Source organism: Ovis aries, chromosome 25 (genome assembly GCF_016772045.2).
Source record: "Ovis aries strain OAR_USU_Benz2616 breed Rambouillet chromosome 25, ARS-UI_Ramb_v3.0, whole genome shotgun sequence".
NCBI lineage: Eukaryota > Metazoa > Chordata > Mammalia > Artiodactyla > Bovidae > Ovis > Ovis aries.
This window is the reverse complement of record NC_056078.1, coordinates 8,553,200-8,575,590: the sequence shown is the minus strand read 5'-3', so window position 1 is coordinate 8,575,590 and position 22,391 is coordinate 8,553,200. Positions and strand designations below refer to the sequence as shown.

At 43.4% G+C, this 22,391-nt stretch overlaps 1 protein-coding gene across 5 annotated transcripts in view; it reads left to right on the top strand.

Moving 5' to 3' along the window:
- Nucleotides 1–21,514, top strand: part of HEATR1 (HEAT repeat containing 1) — a 50,897-nt gene extending 29,383 nt beyond the window's left edge. For all 5 annotated transcript variants that reach the window (XM_060406869.1, XM_060406867.1, XM_060406868.1 and 2 more), the window contains 23 exons: nt 1,401–1,643; nt 1,904–2,035; nt 2,856–2,959; nt 3,103–3,246; nt 3,869–3,987; nt 4,082–4,203; nt 5,957–6,085; nt 7,493–7,723; nt 8,444–8,570; nt 9,750–9,910; nt 12,425–12,471; nt 12,576–12,699; nt 13,314–13,454; nt 13,959–14,248; nt 15,219–15,369; nt 16,335–16,493; nt 16,650–16,784; nt 16,929–17,033; nt 17,115–17,283; nt 17,951–18,105; nt 18,604–18,762; nt 20,145–20,253; nt 21,217–21,514. In XM_060406869.1, coding sequence (XP_060262852.1) covers nt 1,401–1,643; nt 1,904–2,035; nt 2,856–2,959; nt 3,103–3,246; nt 3,869–3,987; nt 4,082–4,203; nt 5,957–6,085; nt 7,493–7,723; nt 8,444–8,570; nt 9,750–9,910; nt 12,425–12,471; nt 12,576–12,699; nt 13,314–13,454; nt 13,959–14,248; nt 15,219–15,369; nt 16,335–16,493; nt 16,650–16,784; nt 16,929–17,033; nt 17,115–17,283; nt 17,951–18,105; nt 18,604–18,762; nt 20,145–20,253; nt 21,217–21,305 — 3,345 coding nt within the window. In that variant the 3' untranslated portion in view covers nt 21,306–21,514. The remainder of the gene's footprint in view (nt 1–1,400; nt 1,644–1,903; nt 2,036–2,855; nt 2,960–3,102; nt 3,247–3,868; nt 3,988–4,081; nt 4,204–5,956; nt 6,086–7,492; nt 7,724–8,443; nt 8,571–9,749; nt 9,911–12,424; nt 12,472–12,575; nt 12,700–13,313; nt 13,455–13,958; nt 14,249–15,218; nt 15,370–16,334; nt 16,494–16,649; nt 16,785–16,928; nt 17,034–17,114; nt 17,284–17,950; nt 18,106–18,603; nt 18,763–20,144; nt 20,254–21,216) is intronic.
- The last annotated feature ends 877 nt before the right edge of the window (nt 21,515–22,391 follow it).

Sequence of the window (22,391 nt, the reverse complement as noted above, 5' to 3'; positions counted from 1 at the left end):
TTGATGAATTCTTTACCACTGATGCACTAGTGACGGAGAAGGCAATCGCACCCCACTCCAGCACTCTTGCCTGGAAGATCCCATGGGCGGAGGAGCCTAGTGGGCTGCAGTCCATGGGGTCGTGAAGAGTTGGACACAAGTGAGTGACTTCACGTTCACTTTTCACTTTCATGCGTTGGAGAAGGAAATGGCAACCCACTCCAGTGTTCTTGCCTGGAGAATCCCAGGGATGGGGGAGCCTGGTGGGCTGCTGTCTATGGGGTTGCACCGAGTCGGACACGACTGAAGGGACTTAGCAGCAGCAGCAAGCCACTAGTGAAGCCCAAAAGAGGATAAAATGGAGTAAAAGACATTTCATTATATTGTCCAGGCCAAGAAAATAGATGGCCTGTGTCAGTTCTGTGTTGTTCCTGATACAGTTTAAACTAGGAATTGACAGTCTTGTTCTATGAAGCAGTGTCCCCAAGTTTCTTGGCATAAGGCACTGGTTTTGCGGAAGACAGTTTTTCCACAGAAGGGGTGGCGGGATGGTTTCGGGATAATTCAAGGGCATTACTTTTATTGTGCACTCTCTTTCTGTTTGGTGGCCATCTTGGGATAGTCCGCCTTGACTTTCAGGTTAGGGCTCACGCTCCTGTGAGAATCTAACGCCACCGCAGATCTGACTGTAGGAGAAATTCAGGCGGTAAAGCAAGTGATGGCGAGCAGTGGTAAATACAGATGAAGCTTCACTCACTCGTCTGCTGCTTACCTCCTGCCGTGTGGCCCAGTTTCTAATGGGCCACAGCCCAGCCCCGGTCCACAGCCCCAGCTGTAAAGGAGCAGATAATAACTATTTTAGGCCCTGTGGCTGTACAGACTCTGTTGCAGATGCTCTGTTCTCCCATCATATTGCCAAAGCAGCTTCAGACAGTATGTAAACAGAAGAGCATGCCTGTGATTTTCAACAAAATTTACAGAAACAGATGGTCCTCTGAACGTGTCTTCCAAGCCATAATTTGCTGGCTGCTGCTTTAGTTATTGAAGACTTCACATATATAATTTGAATTAATATTAATTATACCAAGTTGGAAATGTTGTGTGGAAAAGCTTAATTTTATGTTTGTAGTCTAAAACTTCAGTTTGTATTTCATGTTTTTAGAAAGCCTTAGAATGCCCACAGATTGTTACTGCTGAAAGATTCAGAGCTTTTGATTATTACAGACTGAACTGTCATGAGGGACCTGGGTGCCTTAGTTGGATTAATAGCTGTCCTTATGGCTAAGAGGCCATTACTGTTGGTTTTTTTCTTCTGTGTTAAGCTTCTAGTCTTACAACATATCTTTGGATGTTTTTGTACAGCAAGGAAAAACTTGCATCGGTATAAATAACTATTTACTAATAAATTTTCCAAACTTTAGCTGGTGCTTTCTCAGCTGTTGTCAATGATTGACCAACTTTTAGAAAAGAGCCGGAAGGAGCCCACAGCTGTCCTGAAAGATGAGGCCATTGCCCTGCATCTCGCTCTGGGAAAATATAATGAATATTCAGCTTCTCTTTTACATAAGGACCCGAAGAGTCTAGATATATTTTTAAAAGCTGTGCACACAACAAAGGATCTTTGTACGGGAATGCCAGCCATTCAGATTACAGCTCTCGAAAAGGTCAGTGATTTCTTTCAGAGATTAAAGCATGTTAAGCTTTTGAAAATTTGTAATGTGTACTTCAAGAAGATAAAATGGTCTGAACATGTTTCAAAGGAATATGATATATCTGACCCATTTTTTCAAAACTGGATGATGTACGTGAGTCATTTAAATTAACAAAATGGGGACCAATTTTACATTGTAAGACAATGATGGAAACATCATTTTTAGAATTCAAGTTCGTTCATAGATCTCAACTGCATTTTTTCTGCCTCTAGATTACAAAGCCATTTTTCGCAGCTATAACAGATGAAAAGGTTCAGCAGAAGCTTTTGTGCATGTTGTTTGATTTACTGGTGAACTGTAAGAACTCACATTGTTCTCAGACTGTTAGCAGTGTTTTCAAAGGGGTAAGTTGCAAACTTGTCATTTGTTTATTAATATTTATTCTCTTCCAAGTAATGCCATGTTTAAGCCTTCTCCCTTTTGTAATTCCTTTAGGAAGTCAGATATTCCCATTAGACAGAATCATAGAAAAGTAGGTCATAGAGAAGTGCAAAGTCAAAGTTGTAAGTCCTCACCATTACTTTCATGGTATGAAATATTTAGTTTTGAACGGTAAGGTGTTTGTTAGTTTAGGTGTTACTTACCTCCTAGGCAAGAACAGGAAGGAATAGTGCCTTGATGCTCAGCAGGGTCACGGATCATTATTCTACTTAATTCAAGCTGCTTCATGACACACAGAATGGATTGGGAATCTGCTCATCGGTTTGTATGCATGTTGAAGCCTAGCTGCAGATCTGAACAACTGCCTGATCACCCTGTGTGCTGCTTCGTTGTGCTTTTTAGGGAGACCTTCTTTCACAAAAGTATATGATAGCGTGGTGGAGTCCTAGTATCCAGATTCTGCAGTTCTCAGAATTCTAGCATATTTTCTTAGGTCTCTAAGAAAATTTGTTCTAAGTGGGACAAATTAAGGTACAGAGCAGTGTGAAAATGTGCTCCTGTGTGTGTCTAATCTTTATAGAGCTGTTGGTATATGGAAAATTTCCCCAAGGAATACATAAGGGATTGTCAGTGACGTTTCCCTTTGGGTATTGGACTGGGCTCTAGGGTCATAGGGAGACGTAAAATGGGACAGAGACGTTTGCATTGTATCTCTTTAAATATACGTAAACTGCTCTAATCCCGTGGAATCCTATCATCACCCATTCCTCCTTAATATTCTAGATTTCTGTTAATGCTGAACAAATCAGAATAGAACTGGAGCCACCAGATAAAGCCAAGTCCTTGGGCACAGTCCAGCAGACGAGGAGGCAGAAGATGCAGCCCAAGTAAGCGTGGCTGTCCCCAGGCCGCGGATGTTTGGGACCATCGTGACTTTTTTGATGCCCATCAATGTGGCATAATTGGTTTCAATAGTTTTTACTTAACATTGACAGTGTTTGCTTTTCTTTTTGTCTTGTCCGATTCTCAGAAAATCACAAGATCAAGAATCTGTCCAGGAAGTTGGAGGTTCTTACTGGCAAAGAGTAACCCTCATCCTGGAATTATTGCAGCACAAAAAGAAGCTCAAAAATCCTCAGATACTGATACCGACTCTTTTTAACCTGCTGTCAAGGTAATGACACTTGCTTTGATTTATGAGAGAGTAAGATTCTAACTCTTGCCTGTTTTCATACTCTCTTCTTGCTCAGCTAGTCTGTAAAACAATGCAAGTTGAATACTATGGTTGGAAGATTTAAAGAATGGTTATAGGAACCTGTTTGCCAAGGCCTGAAACTAGCCTTCGTCCTGTATTGTGTAGTAAATGAGCACTTACCTTGCAGCCTGCTTTTCTGCTTCATGTTCAGTACTGTGTCCCTGGGGCATCATGACTTCTGTTTAAGGATGTAGTGTGACACTTAGTGTCTTTTAGCCCTGCATCATTAGATAGCCATAGTGTGTGCCTTGCATGGTGTATGTGTGCTCTTGTCTGAAGGAAAAGTAATTCTCAAGGTTGTCCTCTAAGAAGGTTCAAAATGGGTTGATGGAAAGTTCGGTAGAAAGGAGAGGTAATGTGATGTCAGCGCCTGCCCGCAATAGAAGAATCAGCGTTAGAAATCTCACAGTGTTTATAGACATAATGTTAATATTTTAGTTCTTCCTCATTTAATATATGCTCTAGGCATTGGTCATTACTGCAGAACTGAAACTGTACAACCCTTTCATTTCCCATCGTTTCTCTTCCGGAATTCCTGAAGGTGTTTAGAGCCTTTGCCACCGGAGCAGGGAAGCATGGAATACACCAAACAGTTAATTCTTAGTTGTCTGCTTAACATCTGCCAAAAACTGTCTCCAGAAGGTGGCAGAATACCCAGAGGTGCGTACTTTGTTGGAAGCAAGTGGGGAAGGATTGTCTGCTCTGAGTGTGAATGTACCTACCACTTGGAGATGTCTTATTTCTTGCCCTGTAGACATTCTGGATGAGGAGAAATTCAACGTGGAACTGATAGTCCAGTGCATCCGTGTTTCTGAGATGCCTCAGACCCATCACCATGCCCTTCTGCTCTTGGGTACTGTTGCTGGAATCTTTCCTGTAAGTGTTAATGACTTTAAGGCTTATGCAGATACTTTGGATGTTTTCTTCCGTGGACATATATAGGCGCACATGGTTGGGATTCTGTGGCATTCTGGATCTTACGGTGCAGGTGGGACTCCCAGGCCTGCCTCTTTAGTTGAGGCAGTGAGCTGGCTGATCTTTCTAAGCTTTGGCTCAGCCTTTTGTAAAGTGTAAAATGCAGTAACCTTCATAGAATCGTGAGAGTGGGACTGGATGATTTATGGTTAGCACTTAGCATGGCACTTGGTGCAAGGTAACTCCAGTAAGTGGACTTACAAGTAATTTGATTATAAACTACCTCAGTTAAAGAAATCGTGTTCCTTATAGAAATACTTCATTTAAAGATGTTTGAAGAGATGGAAATTATTTTCATCTAAGGGATATGTTCCTAACTGAAGATTTTTGGTTCTCCATGAGCTTCTGTGGGTCTCTTAATCTGCTAAAATCATGTGTAAGATTTAACGTGTATAGGATTTTTTTTTCCCCCTTGGTATAGAGTCAGAAGCCCTCAAAGGGGTTGATAATCCAGAAACAATTACGAAAAAAAAAAACAAAACAGAAACAATTACGAATCATTGATATTTTTCTTTTGTTTTTATTGAAATATAGTTCGTATTGTTACAAAATCTACCTATTTGAAGTGTGCGATTTAGTGGTTTTAGCTTACTCACAGAGTTGTACAGCTATCTCCATTATGTATTTCCAGAACACTTTCATCAGCCTCAGAAAGAAACCCCATACGCGTTCGCGTTCAGTCCCCATTCCCTTTACCACCAGCGCCACCACCTCTGGCAGCCAGCTATCTGCTCTTCTGTTCTGGACATTTCCTGTGAATGGAATCATATAATATGTGGCCTTTTTTGTGTCTGACTTTCTGCACTTCGCATGTTTTCAAGGCTAATCCGTTTGGAAGCTTGAATCAATACTCCTTTTATGGCTGAGTAGTAAACCGTTGTAGGACTTTTCCTAGTAGCTCAATCGTAAAGAATCCGCCAGCAATGCAGGAGGCATGGTTCAGTCCCTGGGTTGGGGCGATCCTCTGGAGGAGGGCGTGGCAACCCACTCCAGTATTCTTGCCTGGAGAATCCCATGGGCAGAGGAGCCTGGCAGGCTAAGTCCACAGGGCCATAAAGAGTCAGACACGACTTAGAGGCTAAACAACAGCAATAACAATACACCTTTGTATATACATTATTTTATTTATCTGTTCAGTAATTGATGGACATTTAAGTTGTTTCCACTTTTTATCTATTCATTAATTGACGTATTTGTTGTTTCCACTTTTTGGCTGTTAATCATGCTGCTGTGAACATTCTAATAGGTTTTGTGTGAATGTGTTTTCAGTATTTTCAGTAGGAGTAGAATTGCTGGGTCTATGCTAACTTTAACTTCATGAGAAACTGTCAGGCCATTTTCAAAGTGAGGTCATTTTGTGCCCACCACGCAGTGTCTAGGGGGTCTAATTTGTCCACTCCCTCACAGTTATCACTGTCTTTTTTATTATATTCGTCCAAATCGGTGCTTTCTGGTTTGGATTTTGCATTTCCCTCATAACTGATGTTGATCATCTTTTCATGTGCTTATCAAGTGTTTATTTGTGAAGAAATGTCTTTGTGCATCATTTGCCTGTTTCTAAGCTGGGTTATATTTTCTATTGCTGAGTTGTAATGAATCATTGATATTTGATCTGCTTAAGATGGAAAATGTTGAAAAATGTGCTTGCTTCCAGGACAAAGTTCTGCACAACGTCATGTCTATTTTCACATTCATGGGAGCCAATGTGATGCGTCTCGATGACACCTACAGTTTCCAGGTCATCAACAAGACAGTGAAAATGGTTATTCCAGCGCTTATTCAGGTGAGTTTTCTACCGGCGTTGGTGTTATATTTTTTAATTTTTAAGATTTTACATAGCGTGAGATTCAAATAGTAGTTAATAAATGACATTAAAAGCCTCTCCAGACTGCTCACGTATCAGTGACCATTAAATTTTAGAGTGGTGAAGCTAAGGAGTAGTCTTGGAAATATCTTTTCCAGAAATATCTGTCCTGTACTGCAAGTACAGGTACAAGTACTTCAATAAATACAAGTACCTTAATGTTCTTCTGACAAAGTGAATTTACAGTCAGGGTATATCTCAGGACAATGCGTCAGTTTGATGAGACCCTTAAGTAGGTCTGTGCAGATAGGAGGTTTTAAAGGTATGGTGGCAAATGTGTTAACATACAATTTAACAGACGTTTACCAAGTGGTCTCTGAAGCTTAGTACACAAAGAGATGACCGAGACCTGGTCTCTGTCAGCCTAGTCTCAGGAAGAAGTAAAGACCTTGAAGCTAAGAAATAGCCTTGGAGATGAACAGGTGTGGTTTCCCACTTGTGCTTTTTCTTCACCTCCATGGTTGTTCCTTTCTTTTCTCATGTTACTGACCATTTCCTCAGTGACCATACCGAGCACCTTTTCCTTTTAATCTTGGTGTAAGGTTGGAATTCTTTGTGTCCAGCAGATCAGCCAGTGTGGGACACATATATAAAAAGGAAAATGACATTATGCGTTCATGTGATGTATGCCAGTGGGGTAGATGCAACACTGAAGAGTTCATTGTAGGGGAAGGCCCATATGGCCAGCGTGACCACAGGCTTCCGTAAGAAACGCACTTCAAACTGGTATGAAGAGGGTAGGATTTGTTCTCTGAAACGGCTGGCAGCCCCAGCCTGGGGTTGTGCGCAGTGTGTGAGGGATGTGGAAAGCAAAGTCGCGTGGCAGAAGGGGCGCTGGGTTAGCTGGTCGTGTCCTTTCTTCGTTCTCTCATTCATTCAGCAGTTGTCTTTCATGCACCCATACCAGGTGGTCAGAACTGTATTCTGAAAGCATCAGGGGGCTGTTGGCTTTGTCCTGCTGCGCTTGTTAGATTATACCGTCCTTCTCCAGGTGTAGCTCAAATCCTATTTGGTTTTCTGGACACCCCAAGAGCAGCCTTGCTCTCAGGGCCCGTGGTTGGCCCCTGCAGTCTCTTCACGGGAGCGTGGTGTCTGGCGGAGATGATGTGCCTCCTTCTGGGCAGGGCTCACGTCTTGCACTTTGTGGCCCCCTCATGGAAACGTAGTCTGTACTCCTTGAATACCTACTGACTGGTCTTTGATTGTTAGAATTCCTTTGATGACTATCTTGGGGGCACATCAGAAAGCCTTTTCGAGTCTGCTTAAAGCTTGTCTCATGGCGAGTTGTTGGCTTCTCCTTGCTGTCCCCTGCTTACTGCCCTGCAGTCTGATGGTGGCAACTCTGCCGAAGTTACGAGGAACGTGGAGGACATCGTGGTCAAGATCATTAACGTGTTTGTGGACGCGCTGCCCCACGTGCCCGAGCACAGGCGCCTGCCCGTCCTTGTCCAGCTTGTTGACACACTGGGTGCAGAGAGGTTCCTCTGGGTTCTCCTGGTCCTGCTCTTTGAACAGTACGTCACTAAAACCGTGCTGGCGGCCGCCTATGGAGAAAAGGTCAGAGTGCAGAGCGGGGTGACAAGTGAAAATGGGAGGTGTTTCACATAGATTTTGCATTACTTTTCACTTTAAACTTGTGGCTGGTGATGCTTAATCCGCATGAGCTCAGAAGTGCTTTTAAAGGCATTTTTTATATTCTTTGGACCTACTTCCAGAGCCTGAGGCACTGAATATCCTTGGGAGTAACAGGACTTCTGTGGGTGACTGGAATTTAAGAAACAATCGGTGCCATGCTGGGTGGGTCTGTTTTAAGCCCAACAGCATAGGGCTGTACAGGAATTAAACTGTGTCTCATTTCACGGGGCAGGGGAGGAGAGTCAGTGTTATAGAGGCCAGTGAGATGCAGGTAACTGTTTTGAAGAGCCCTGTTGAGAGAGATGATGGGGGACTTACAGGTCCAAGGCTGTTTCTAAATGACTTCTTAGACAGTGGGATCCAGGAATAGATCTAGAACCTGTGTTAAGTAATTCAGTTCTACCAGAAATCATAATGCAGTTTATCCTGGACTTACACCTCTTAATTCTTGTAAGTTGGCTTTATTATGTAAGGAGCTCACTATCTGATTCTTCTAGTCATACACATGACCATCCTTATGGTCAGTGTGGAGTGGCTTTGTGTGCTGAGAAGTATTTTTAAAATGTTTCCCTTATTTGTACTTGTTAAGTAATATAAATTGGAGAGGTACGGTTTTATTACTTCTTTCTCTCCTCTACGCAGGATGCTATTTTAGAGGCAGACACTGAATTTTGGATTTCCGTCTGTTGTGAGTTTAGTGTCCAACATCAGATCCAAAGCTTGATGACTATCCTTGACTACTTACTGAAGCTGCCAGAGGACAAAGAAGGTAGGTGTAAGTCAGATGTTAATTATTGTTTGATCTGGAAGCTTGAGAGAAGCAGGAGACGATGCACTGTATCCTCAGAACCCAAGGCGTGTCTTTAGAAGGCTTTTTTAAAGGAAGTCAGTCATTTATATAGCTGTCACCTTCTCAGATCTTTGTAGGAAACAGTAAGGAGGATTTCTACCTGCCATTCCTCAAACGTTGGTTTTTGTGTCTCTGTGCTGGTATGTGGGCTATGGAGTGTTCTGAGTGGGTTGAGTTATAGTAAAAAGACAGCAAGTTAGTAGGACCTTATTAGCTGTATCTTGGCTTTCCATTAAAATGCGAGCCATGTGTGGTGACAGGCTAAGTACAACAAAGCTTGAATTTTGATTCACCCTCTAGGACAGTGATTTGTAAGTGGCCCACCAGTAGACACATACCCCTTTTATATTCGATACATTTGAGTGTGGAATTTTAGAGTTTAAGGACAAACGTCCTCAATTTTTAGGTTTAAATGTTGAAGGGGAGGGATGACCCTCCTTCAGTCCGTTGTGGGCCATCAAAGTACATGCCTCTGTAGCTTCAGAAATGGGGCATGGAGCCAGTTCAGACTCTTTGCAATATCTTTGTCTTCCATTTGTTTGTCTCAGTTGCCTTGTTTTTTGTTTGTTTGCTTTTGTCTTATATACTCTCATTCTCAGGGCTGTTGGATATTTTATTTGTAAATATATCTTTCATTAATTTAAAAGAGGAAAAAGTGGATATAACAAATTTTATATATATATATATATATATATATATATATATATATATTATAGGGCTTCCCTGGTAGCTCAGACAGTGAAGAATCTGGCTGCAATGCAGAAGGCTCAGGTTTGATCCTTGGGTTGGGAAGATCCCCTGGAGAAGGGAATGCTATAATACCCACTCCGGTATTCCTGCCTGGAGAATTCTATGGGCAGAGGAACCTGGCAGGTTACAGTCCATGGTGTGGCAAAGAGTCAGACATGACTGAGCAACTAACACTTTCACTTTCTTTTCATGTATATTATATGGATATGTTTAGTAATATACATGTGTTTTATGCATAACAGAGTTCTCTCTAAGACTTGTATGCATTTATCATGCTCATTCTGTGTCTGTACACTAAAATATCAGGTTGAAGATGAGTGAGGTCACTTGTTCGTTGTTCTTTTTCAGAAACCATTCCCAAATCAGTATCTAACAAGAGCGAATCACAAGAAGAAATGCTACAGGTCTTTAACATAGATGCTCACACTAGCAAGCAGCTACGGCATTTTAAATTTCTGTCTGTGTCCTTCATGTCTCAGCTCCTGGCTTCCAACAATTTTATCAGAAAGGTGAGATGTTCTTTAAATGTATTTATGATATAATTTTGCTTTTCCTAAAGAAATTGTGATTTAGGCTAGTAAAAATAGCTTGGCAAGTCTCTCATGAAAACATGAGGCATGCCTATAATAGAAAACAAATAGTGCTACTCACTTCAACATGAACACGTGTTGGGCACGACCTCCTGAGACTGTGTATGCATAAACCCTGTGGCTCAGCAGTTCTATCCTCAAATGGTACATACCTGCAGAGTGTATGACTGTGTGCATCGAAAGACATTGGAAAGTATGTCAATGGTAGCGTTATTGATGGTGCCAAGACTGGGAACAGTCCAAGTGTCCATCAGCAGTGGAGTGGATAAAGTGTCTGTCATCATCACTGGACGTGGGTGAACCTCACTGACACGCTGTTGACACTCATCAGTGTAACATCAAAGGAAAGAAGGCAGAAAGAATGCATCCTGTGGCTCCTGTTGTATTAAGTTCAAAAACAGGCAGAACACACTTGTGGTTTTAGAAGTAACAACGGTGTCTGTCTTTGGAAGGAGGAGAGGGCAGGAGTCGGGGTCAGGTAGGGGAGGAGTTCTCAGGTGCTGATAATACGTTGTTTCGTTTCCACATGCAGTGAGCTCTGCACACACTGTTTGTGCACCTTTCTGTTTGTGTGCTAAACTTGAAACAACAAGAGAGAAAGAAGTACATATGGAAACGAAGACAGGAAGAAACAGAAGAGACAGGGTCACAACCAGGAACACAAGAATGGCTGAGCGTTTGAATATCTCTGTCCTCATAATGCATGAACTGATCAAGAGAGGAAATCTGTGATCACTGAAGTATTCAGACAAACAGCTTAGTGCATTCTGTACTTACTCATGACTTAAGGACAATGAGCGTCGGCATCATGAGGTCAGTGGAACTCCTTGGCCTGATAAAGACATGGTTTATACCACACTTCATGAGTCCTGAATGTGTGCCCATCAGAGCTTGGAACAGGGGTGCCCTGGGTCACTGTTCACACTCAGCTAAAGGAACGAAGTGTAAGAACCAGAGAAGGACTTGACAGACTTGCTCAGCTAGTAATCAGCTAAGCCAGCTTGCTTGAGAGTGACCGGTGTGGACACTGCTTGTGTCAAGCAGAGGCGAGGACGGCGGTGGTGCCTGATGCTGCGAGTGGATCAGTGTGCCTGGACGTCAGCTGGCCACACCCGCGTGATGTAAGAAGCACTTCCCATGCCAGGCAGCACCGTGTGACAGTGGGGAGAGGGAAGTGTGTGAGACTAGGTCTGGTATGATTTGTGCCAAGTAGGGGGGGAAGCCTCACGTCACATATAAAGTTAGATTAAACAAAAGGTAGATTAAAAACTTCAGTGTGAAAAGGAGTGCTTGACACTTTGAGAAGAAAATCAAAGAAAACATAACCAGAGGATGGAGAAGAATTTCTTAAAAACTTCAATAAAAAGCCACCATAAGCAAAATGAAAAGAAAACCACAGACCAAGACAAGATTATTGCTGTTTATAAGTCAAGAGGCATCCATTTCTATTAGAACAGTTGGCAAGCAATACGAATTCACTGAAGAGGAATCTCAAATGGCCAGTGAGATGAAACAGCCTCCTTAGTAAGAAGGAAAATGCAGATTAAAGGGGATGCCACTGTGATGTTATCAAACTGGCAGAAATTGTAAAGTTGTGAATACAGGCAGCCGCAAGGCTGTGGCCACACGATCATTGTTCTGCGCAGTGCTGGGTAGTGGGACTCAGTACTGCTACTTCAGGAAGCGCTGGGCAGTGTCCAGTCAAGTTGAGGATGTTGTCCCCTGTGATCTAGTAGTTCCCTTTCTCTACCAAAACTTGGCTAGATGCTCAAGGAGAAAGGTTCTTTTTAGCACTGTTACTAAAGGAAAAAAGGATGAGGGGGGTGACATAAACTTTGTGACATATCCACAGAGAGAGGTGAATTAATAGGTTGCGATACATCAGGAGGAGTAGTGTGTGCAGTTAAAATAAGTGACTAGAGCAACACGAGTCACTTAGCGAGACCCCCCCAAATCGAGTGTCATCAAGGAAAGCGTGGTGCTGCCTGGTATGTACTCTCTAATGACATTTCACTGCAGGTTGAAGTTTGTGGGGCTCGGGGTAGGAGGAGATTGGGATTAGAGAGCAGTAAAGTGGGGACCACAGCTATACCCTTCATGTTTATTAACATCTTAAAATTAGATACAGGCCTCACAAAAGATTAACATTTCATAAAATTAATAGGTAAGTGTTAAATCATTTGCTGTGTTTTTCTGAATCTTTGTAGTACTTTACAGATAATATCTATAAAATGTAATCAAAATAAATTAAGGGAAGTGGAGTTCATACAGTATGATGGGGGTGATTTGGACCTGATTAAGTTGTAATATCAGAAAACACTGGGGAGTGAGTTGAATTTTTGAAGTTTCACTTCACTTACTTCAGTGATTTTTCATCACTGACTTCCATATTGTTCTAATGAACATATGTCCATATTGTTCTTTAAAAATCAGGTAGTTGAAAGTGGCGGTCCTCAGGTGTTGACAGGCCTGGAACAGAGGTATGTTCCCCTTTCTTTCTTTAATTTGTATTTGGAAATAATTTCAAACTTTTAATCAGAAAGCTGGAAGAAGTTAAAACTCACATGAGTCTCCTGTGTTCCAGGTTGCTAGAAACAGTTCTTGGCTACATCAGTGCTGTAGCACAGTCCGTGGAGAGAAATGCAGACAAGCTAACTGGGAAGTTCTGGCGAGCACTCCTCAGTAGAGCTTACGACTTGCTGGACAAGGTGGGCGTTTATTTCTCTCCATCTTCTGTGTTTTGTTGCTGTGCTATGTCATTGTCTAGTTCTTTATCAGAAAGTTTTACTTTAAGAATAAAGTTAGTGATACCTTCTTTTAATAGAGTGCAGCTCAGCTTTTTCTTGGAAAAGAATTTGATGCCTGGAGATCATTTTATCTGAAAAACAGTTGCTTACCTACTGATTGTGAGATCGTGTATCTCAGTAAATTTAAAGCATTAGCTTTAAATGTTGAGTCATATCCTACTGTATGATGTTCCAGTTTATTCAAGTGGAATAAATGATAACCTATTAGATGGGGTGTGTAGTTCACCAGTAAAATCACTGGCCAGGACCACTGTTTAACATTGAGCTGAACTGCTTATCTGTGTGGCATGAGCAGTTAGCTTAATGATAGCATCCTCTTTTGTTGTTGTGTGTTTGATAAATCTGGTTAGTCATACCTCCCTGAAACGTGAGTGTAAGAACTAGATAAGAATTGGTGTGTGAAAACGCCTCATATTTTGAAGCTGTGCAGCGAGTGGAAGTCTGTCTTAAATGATTCATCTTCCCTTTTGTATTTTATATTTTCCTCTTTTGTTAAATGTGAAACTGCTGTGTAGGTCAATGCCTTGCTGCCCACAGAAACCTTCATCCCTGTGATCAGAGGACTGCTAGAGAACCCACTGCCGTCTGTTCGCCGGAAAGCTTTGGATCTTTTGAACAACAAACTACAGCAGAAAACCTCCTGGAAGAAGAAAATTGTAAGTGAAGACTGTACTACAGACCCATTACCCATTCCTTGCTTTATCAGAGCTGCATTTAACTCCTTGTAGTTTCTCTAATGGTACAATTTAAATAAGTATGTTATTATCCAATAAGGTTGTGATGCCTGTGTGTTTAAATGTGATGTTAACTCTGGTAGGAGCACTATATATGTGTTAAAAGAGCTATTAGAGTGGAATTGGAACTAAATGGAGTTCTTGCTTAATATTGACCACATGTTGCCTTAATTTTAGCATGGTTCTAGTCCTTTTTCACTCTAAACTGGTAGGGTGCTTTATATAAATACAGAATTGATTGCAAGCACATGGATTTATTTATCCGTAAGTAACACAAGTGAGGAAATGGTTGCTTGTGTATCATCGTATGGCTTAGGACTTCTTGGTCTGATCTCCATTTAAGCAATCTCAAGCAGTAAAAATGGACAGAAGACTAGCATTTCTTTGCAGCTTTAATTGTTTGGGAATTCTGGCTGTCTTCCTCAGATTTACCATTTCCTCGACCTGGTCCCCATCCTCGTGGCCATGGTGAAGCATAAAAGAAAGACGTTAGAAGACCATCCAATAAACAGACAGACGGCTCTGTATACCTTAAAGCTCTTATGCAAGAATTTTGGTGCAGAAAATCCAGAGCCTTTCGTCCCAGTGCTGAACACCACTGTGAGGTTGATTGCTCTGGGTGCAAAGGAGGAGAAGAACGTCCTGGGCAGTGCCCTGCTCTGCGTGGCCGAGGTGGTCTCCACCCTGGAAGCCCTGGCCATCCCTCAGCTCCCCAGGTATGCGAGGGGAACTGGGGCAGGACCGCCGTACAAGGTTTCTGCTACCAACTGGGAAGTAAAACCGTAGTGACTTTTTTTTTTTGCCCGTTAGTAGAAGTTTCATAAAGTTCGATTTGTTGGAGAGGTGATCTTTTCTTCAAACTGGAAAACAGCATTCCCATTTGCCTTTATGATGTGCGTTGCCGCAGGTTTTGCTCCCCTTGGACCAGCAGCCCTAGGAAGCAGTGGTGGCAGCGCCATCTCATGGAGGAGCCCTTCCATGGTCGGGCCTCGACTGGCCCGTGCCGGCCACACCGGAAGTGGCCACTCCTGGCTGTCTCGCTGGCCCGGTATCTGCTGGCCGTGCAGCCTTGCCAGGGTTACTTAGCCTGTAGAGCTTTGCCACATACAAACCGAGACAGTGCCTGTCTCATGGGGTAATGATGGGGCAGGATGGGGCAGTGCATGCAAGGCTTTTTTTCTTTTTTAGATTAAAAAATTTTTTTAATTTCATAGACTGCTATTTTCAGAAAATATAGTAAAAACAACTAGAAAAATGAAATAACACAGGCACACAAAATTTCTTATTACTGTTAGAGTCACAGACATAAAATCACTGCCAAACTGCTATAAATGTTTAAGAGCTTGCTCACAGTCTCGTTACTTACTGCTTTGTAGACCAGTAACAGGTTTTTTTGTCTTTTTTTAAAATTGGAGTACAGTTGCTTCCATGCAAGGCTTTTTTACCTGACGTGTAGCAAGTATTCAGCTGAAAGACATTGTCATTTTTTAAGTAAAGTGATATTGTGTTGGTACTATGGGCCCTGGGAGAGCTCTTGCTCTTGGTCACGTGAAATGTATAGCTGTTTCATGGGCTTGGACGTCAGAACGTAAGGGGCACGGATGGCGGTTTGGATTTTTCCATGGTGACTTCTATTCCATCTTCCATTTTTTGTTTCTGCTTTAAGTTTTGAAACTTTCTTTCTAGCCTGATGCCGCCACTGCTGACAACCATGAGAAGCACCCGCGAGCTGGTCTCGGGTGAGGTCTACCTGCTCAGTGCCCTGGCAGCCCTGCAGAAGGTGGTCGAGACCCTGCCGCACTTCATCAGCCCCTACCTGGAAGGGGTCCTGTCTCAGGTGAGTCAGTGACCACAGTAGGGGAAGGGAAACGTTATAGATTTGATCATTATGTTTGTGCCTGAAGCTTTTCGTTTGGCACGGAGACTCTTATTCTGACGAGATGTGCTGCTGCTCACTAAATGTGTGCCTTTCTTGCTTTCGCTGTCCCTCCAGTTCAGTTGTGATGTTGGTATGGGCGCTGCTTTGTCATGAGGCGCTTTCCTTCTTTGGTTTTGCAGGATGTATTTTACTGATTTCTTTTGCTGTGAGCTCTTTGGACTTGGGCTGATAGAGCTTCTTGTAGAAATGGGCATGCCTGCTTTGTTCCTAACGTGAGGGTTTCTTAACCCTAAGGTGTGTCTTTCAGAGTGGAATGCCTGTGCTGCAATTCAGACAGTGGGCCAGTGGCATTTCTAGTGAAATGAAAATGCCTGAGAATGGCCCCCGATCTGTTGTGTTGTGTTGATCACTGGCCATTTATGAGGTTAGGAGCCTTAGCTGCTTTGACACAGATGACTTAATGGATTCACATACTTTCTAGCCACACCTTGAAGGTAGACATCGTGAAGAAAGGGACCTCTGCATCTGAGCAGCTTTCTAGATTCTTTAGCAAAGAACGTAGCTCTCCTCATGATCCCTGGATCCTTGTCCTCTTAAGATCACTGTCTTGAGCCCTGCCCTCTGTGTCCTGCCTTCCACCATTTGCCTGCATCCCTGACTCCTCGCTGGAAAGAGGCGTCTGTCCATTTTTTTCTATTTTAATTTACATTAAATATTTAAAATGTCTTTATTTTTGTTTATTCTTCTGTTTGGGGTTGGTGCATGAGCAGTTCTGTGTGAGGCTAAGTGCACTGAGCATTCCCAGTCACCGGCACGTGGACTGGCTTCTCCATCCTCAGCACAACTCTCTGTGCAACATGTGTAGACAGACGCGCTCGGCAAGGACCTGTGGTGGCCTTAATGGTGGTGGTTATTTCCTACAGGTGATTCACTTGGAGAAAATCACTAGTGAAATGGGTCCTGCCTCCCAGGCTAATGTGCGTCTCACGTCCCTTAAAAAGACGCTGGCTACCACGCTGTCACCCCGAGTGTTATTGCCAGCCATCAACAAGACATACAAGCAGATTGAGAAGAACTGGAAGGTCAGACTGTACAGGGTATTAGACTTGGGAGGATGGAGATGTGGCACTGAAATTTTTAGATTTTCATTTAAAGAATATGGTTATTTAATGCCATTACAGATGCATTAATGAACTCTAGGAGTAGTAAAAACGGGCACATCTCCTCTGTGTTTTCAGAATCTCATGGGCCCGTTTATGAGCATCTTGCGTGAGCACATTGGGGTGATGAGGAAGGAAGAGCTCACCTCCCACCAGCCCGAGCTCACCACGTTCTTCCTGGAGGCCCTGGACTTCCGCACCCAGCACGCTGAGGTAGGCGTGTTTCCACCCGCCTGTCCTGAAGTTACCACCCAGCTCAGAGCCAGAGAAAAGTTTAGCTGTGTAACCTGTTGTACCTGCCAGAGTTAGACCTAGATGTCAGTACTCTGGCTAATAAATTAGCTCTTCTGTTTTTAGAATGATCTGGAGGAAATCGGAAAAACGGAAAATTACATCATTGACTGTCTTGTAGCCATGGTGGTCAAACTTTCTGAGGTCACATTCAGACCCCTGTTCTTCAAGGTGAGCTTTCTTTCTCTTACTCACATATCAGTTACAAGATCCATAGAAGAAACTAATATTATTACTCTTTTATCTTTTTAGCTGTTTGATTGGGCTAAGACAGAGGATGCTCCCAAGGACAGGCTGTTGACATTTTACAACTTGGCAGATTGCATTGCTGAAAAACTGAAAGGGCTTTTTACCCTGTTTGCTGGTCACCTAGTGAAGCCTTTTGCTGATACCTTGAACCAGGTGAACATCTCCAAAACAGGTAGGTAGCGGACTCTAGGTCAGTCGGCATGCTTGCTCTGTGCACCTTACACAAGGTGTAGTAAGGAAGATCAGTTTCTTACTTTATAGTCAGTTGTCAGACACTGTTTTAGCATGTTACTAATTGGGGCTTCCCTGGTGGCTCAGATAGTAAAAGAACCTGCCTGCGATGTGGGGAATCTGGGTTCAATCCCTGGGTTGGGAAGATGCCCTGGAGAAGGGAACAGCTCTCACTTCAGTATTCTAGCCTAGAGAATTCCATGGACAGAGGAACCTGGCAGTCCGTGGGGTCACAAAGAATCGGACATGACTGAGCAACTTTCACACACACACTATTAATTCACTCACTTGGGAGAAAGAATAAAGGTCATTCCTTTGCTTCTAGAATTAACTCTAAAACATTAAAATTGGTTTATTCTTTAATGCTTGCTAATAACAAGCAGTCCATTTGCCAAACTAAGCAATCTTAACAAGTGAGAATGTTAACAACTCTGAAAGTGAGCCAGTCCCCTGAGACGTCCATTTTCCTTCATCCTGGTTGATTTCTAGATCATTTTAGAAATGCCCCTCTACTTATAGTTCTTGTAATAGTGATATGAATTTGAACACTGGAGATTTGAAACTCAGCTTTTTACGGGTTTTCCATTTTCACTCTCCCCAATCTACAGATGAAGCGTTTTTTGACTCTGAAAATGATCCTGAAAAGTGCTGCTTGCTACTACAGTTTATTCTGAACTGTTTGTACAAAATCTTCCTTTTTGACACCCAGCATTTTCTAAGTAAAGAGAGAGCAGAAGCCTTGATGATGCCCCTGGTGGATCAGGTAACCAGTAGAACCATCTGCTGTTAAAAGTTGGGACAGTCAGTGAGTGGTACATGCCTACAGGGTTTATGTTGACCAGAACCACAGTTTGCTGGGTTTTCTTTTCCTTTTTATGAAATTTTTATTTCAAAACTGATTTCATGTTTCTCATGAATGTAACTTGTCTTCACAGTGGCATTGACCGAGTTTTTAATTTTTCAAATAAAAGGCATGATTAAGGTCTATTAAATTTTTAATTCTTAAAAACTGAGTTTCTTGAGAATGTGTAAGGGTTTGGCTGCTCTTCTCTGTTTCTGCAGAGGAAAGGGGGTGATGCTATGGGCTGTGATTCCATTTGAGTTCCTCAAAGGTGGTAAATTTGCTCTAGAGAGAGTAATAGAATAAATAGTACCTGGTTTTTCAGCCTGCTATTAGGAAGGATAGTAGAATACCATATATGCTGAGTATTTTTTTCAAACAGCAAGAGACCCACTGCTGTCCTTGTCTCACTGTCAACAGCTGGAAAACAGGCTTGGAGGCGAAGAGAAGTTCCAGGAGCGGGTGACAGGGCACCTGGTGCCGTGCCTTGCCCAGTTCTCAGTGGCCGTGGCAGACGACTCACTTTGGAAGCCCCTCAACTACCAGATTCTGCTGAAGACGAGGGACTCCTCACCCAAGGTCAGGCGCCACAGTGCCACATGGGTGCTGCGCACCTGCCCCGTGGCCGCAGGCGCAGGACCTGCTCTGCTGCGTTTAGCACCAGGGGTTGGCCTGTGTCAGGCAGAAGACTGACCCTGAGAAACCGGAATTCCATCTACAGGCCGTTTATAAATAGCAGTCCTTCCCACGCCCCTGGTGTGTTAGACAGGACCACTAAAATGCGTTATACTTTTAAGTATTGAAAAGACCTTAGTTCCTCGTGTTTCTTAAGCACCGTTTACATGTCAGTGTACTCCCAGACTCATGCTGGGTTTGTCCACAGACCATTCCTTTGAGTTAGAGCAGTGTATTATCCTGTGGTATACACATCGCGGGCCTAGGACTTTGTGGAATAACGTGCATCAGCATGGGGCGGTGATGTGTGGAGGTTTGAAGTTTTCAAGCTGTCCTAGTGATGGGTCACCATTTCTCAAGCTGATTATCACACTGGAATTTCAGTGGATAAAACAGACCAGAGCAGTGTTTTATTAATAGATTTATTGGTTGAAATTCACAGCATTTAGTTTTTTGGAAGCAATGGAAACAGTGAGGCTCTTCAGTGTACCCCTACATTTTAAGTTGTAGGTTCGTACAAAGTGGCTGCATTAGATTTATTGTGACTTGTTGTTTTGATTGGCCCAGATCAGGAAAATCCTGATTGAACATAGGCAGTTGCAAATGTTTTTTAAACATCTCACTTTGCTGTATCCAGGTATTCTTTAAATTACCCCAAACCGGAAAGAGGACTAACATGGCTTTTGTTTCAGAGTGAATGACTAACAAAGCAAACAGCTGTTGACAAAGCAAGGAACTTGGGTTCCTGTCACAGACAAGACATGTGAGCAGCACTCCAATCTCTAAGCTCCGAAGCCGGGACATTTATGACACACTGAGTGTCTCCCACTCAGGCTGAGGAGGGTGCAGCCCTCACACCGCCACACAGCGACCCCCCGGCGGGGTTGAGGGCAGGAGTCCTGGCTGCAGTGGCTGGGCACGCGCCCGCCAGGTGGGCATCAGCCAGGCAGCCAGCAGCTCCAGTGCAGGCACATTTGATGACACACTCGAATTTGCACGTGGCTTTTTTACTGTTTTTGTTTAAGGAAAATGTTACCAAAAAAACCATTCACACAAAAGGCCTGCAGTACTGGAACACAGATTGAAAGGCTCTGACGTACAAGGTTGCCCATGTTATGAAACAGATCTCAAACTGTTAAATGAACTAGTATGCTAAGATGAAGCTTGAATGGAGAGAGTGAAATAACAGTTTAAAATTCAGAGCATGTCTCAAGTTAGATCATAAATTAACAAACAGAGCTATAATAGTTCTTTGGTTTTAAAAAAATGATTCTTCATCTTTTCAGGTTCGATTTGCTGCTCTGATAACTGTGTTAGCACTGGCTGAAAAACTGAGAGAGAATTATATCGTCTTGTTACCAGAATCCATTCCGTTCTTAGCTGAATTGATGGAAGGTAATTCCCAATCTTTTAAGAAGTAATTAAACCTCTGTGGGAATGTGCCCAGTGGGAATGCCCGTTTGGAGAGACTATGATGAGCTCTTGGCTCCAGCCCTTTGCCTGGAGGCTGAGCTTCTGTTTTGAGTGGGGCGGAGGGAACAGTTAGAAAGCAAATGCCTCTTCATTTGAGATTTGTTTACAGCATAATCCTTACTGTCTTTGCCTCTGTGTTTTTGGCTGACAGTAAAGACTATAATATTGTTTTGCTTTAACCTCATACATGACTATGATTGAATATTTTGGTCCACACATGCAGGGTTATTATATCAAAACATCCAGTGCCACTAAGGGTGCGATGGAGTAGCACTGTTAACGCCCAGCACTTCCTCTGTGTGGATGAGCTCATTAATCCTCACCAGGCACATGCCCTTATCCCCCTTTTTAATAAAGGAAAAAACTAGAGGCTTTAACAGGATTAAGTAATCTATCTGATAACAAGTATGACAGGTGGAACTGGGGTTGAAGTTCAGGTTGCGCAGCTCTGCACACAGAGCAGAGTGAGCATGGTGCTACCGTGCAGCCCAGGAAATAGTACAGGTACGAGCAGGGGTGGCGGAGGCAAGGACAGATGCTCTCACATTGGGCATTCACTGCGCATCCCAAACCAGGTGCCTGCACCTTTGTTCCCCCCGCCGCGGGAGGGGCTGTGTGAGTGACTAAACAGAGCGGCATTGCTAGGTGTCGGGAATGTTCATTTGTGCACCACTGTTTGGGGCCTTTCTCCACTTCCCAAGTCTAAGACCATAAGACGGGGGGGCAGGCAGGAGGGAGAAAGGCAGGAGGGACTTCAGGGTGGCTTCCGCCTCAGTGCTGGGCTTTACTTCTCTCCTGACTCAGGGACTCGCAGCGAGAGCAGGATGTGCAGACCCAGGCTGATGGGAACCGAGGCAGGAAGACTGACTTGATTTTGTTTTTCAGATGAATGTGAAGAGGTAGAGCACCAGTGCCAGAAGACCATCCAGCAGCTGGAAACCATCCTGGGAGAGCCTCTCCAGAGCTACTTCTGAAACTCTGGGTTTGGGTATTTCGTACTCTGTTCAGAGATCAGACTGCTTTTTCGTTTCTTTATTCTGGGTGTTCAGGACCATATTACTTTTGGTGCCTTAACCCTACTTGGATGTCTTTACCAAATTCCCACCTGATCTATGCGACCACAGAAGCCTTTCCTGGCAGTTGTACAGAATCTACAGAGAGTAAATGATACGTGGTATTTTTATACAGACTGCTGTGTTTGTTCAGCACTGATCATGTGGGTAGTGTGTGCTCAGTTGTTTAGTCTTTGGGACCCTTTGGACTGTAGCTCCTCGGGCTTCTCTTTCCATGGGTTCTTCAGGCAAGAATACTGGAGTGGGTTGCCGTTTTCTCCTGCAAAGGAACTCCCCGACCCTGGGGATCAAACCCAGGTCTCCTGCATCGCAGGTGGGTTCTTGTGCCGCTGCACCACTGGGGAAGCCCCCGCACGGACTGCAGTCTCTCCCAATCGATGTTGCTGTCACTGCAGGCGTGTCTGATGCCAGCACTCAAAGCTGACCTGCCTTTGGACTATAAAGCCTGAACGTTCGTGGTAAAGGAATAGCTTTGTACATGGTATCCATGTCAGGGGTTTCACTCAAAGTAGCTCTTTAAGAAAATGACAGTTACTCAGCCCCAACAAGAATGCTTTCAGCCCTGAAGCCACTGGATTTTTACTTTTCGTTCTGGGTGGATAACGCCCCGCAGAGCAGGTAGTTCTGGAATGCATCTTCTACTCCGGACTGTCTCTCCTTTCTCTTTCAGTCTCTTGGGGGCAGGGTGGTGGTGGAGGCAATAGACTGTTACAGAGCAACCACACCCCATGATCCTACGAGAAGCCAGGGCCTCGAAACCCTCGGTAGCAAGAAGGAGCCCCTCCAGTCAGACGTGCTCACATTTCCACTGGCAGTTAACCAAGAATTGAGGAATAAAGTAAATGAATTTTTTCAAAGCTTTAAAGTTCTCTCTATACCATGTCACGATGAAGCTAGAAAGAACGTTCAAGCGGAATTAAATCTGCCTTTATTTTGTTTAAGACATTAATTGATGCCTTTTAAAAATTTAAGGCATCTAAGAACTGT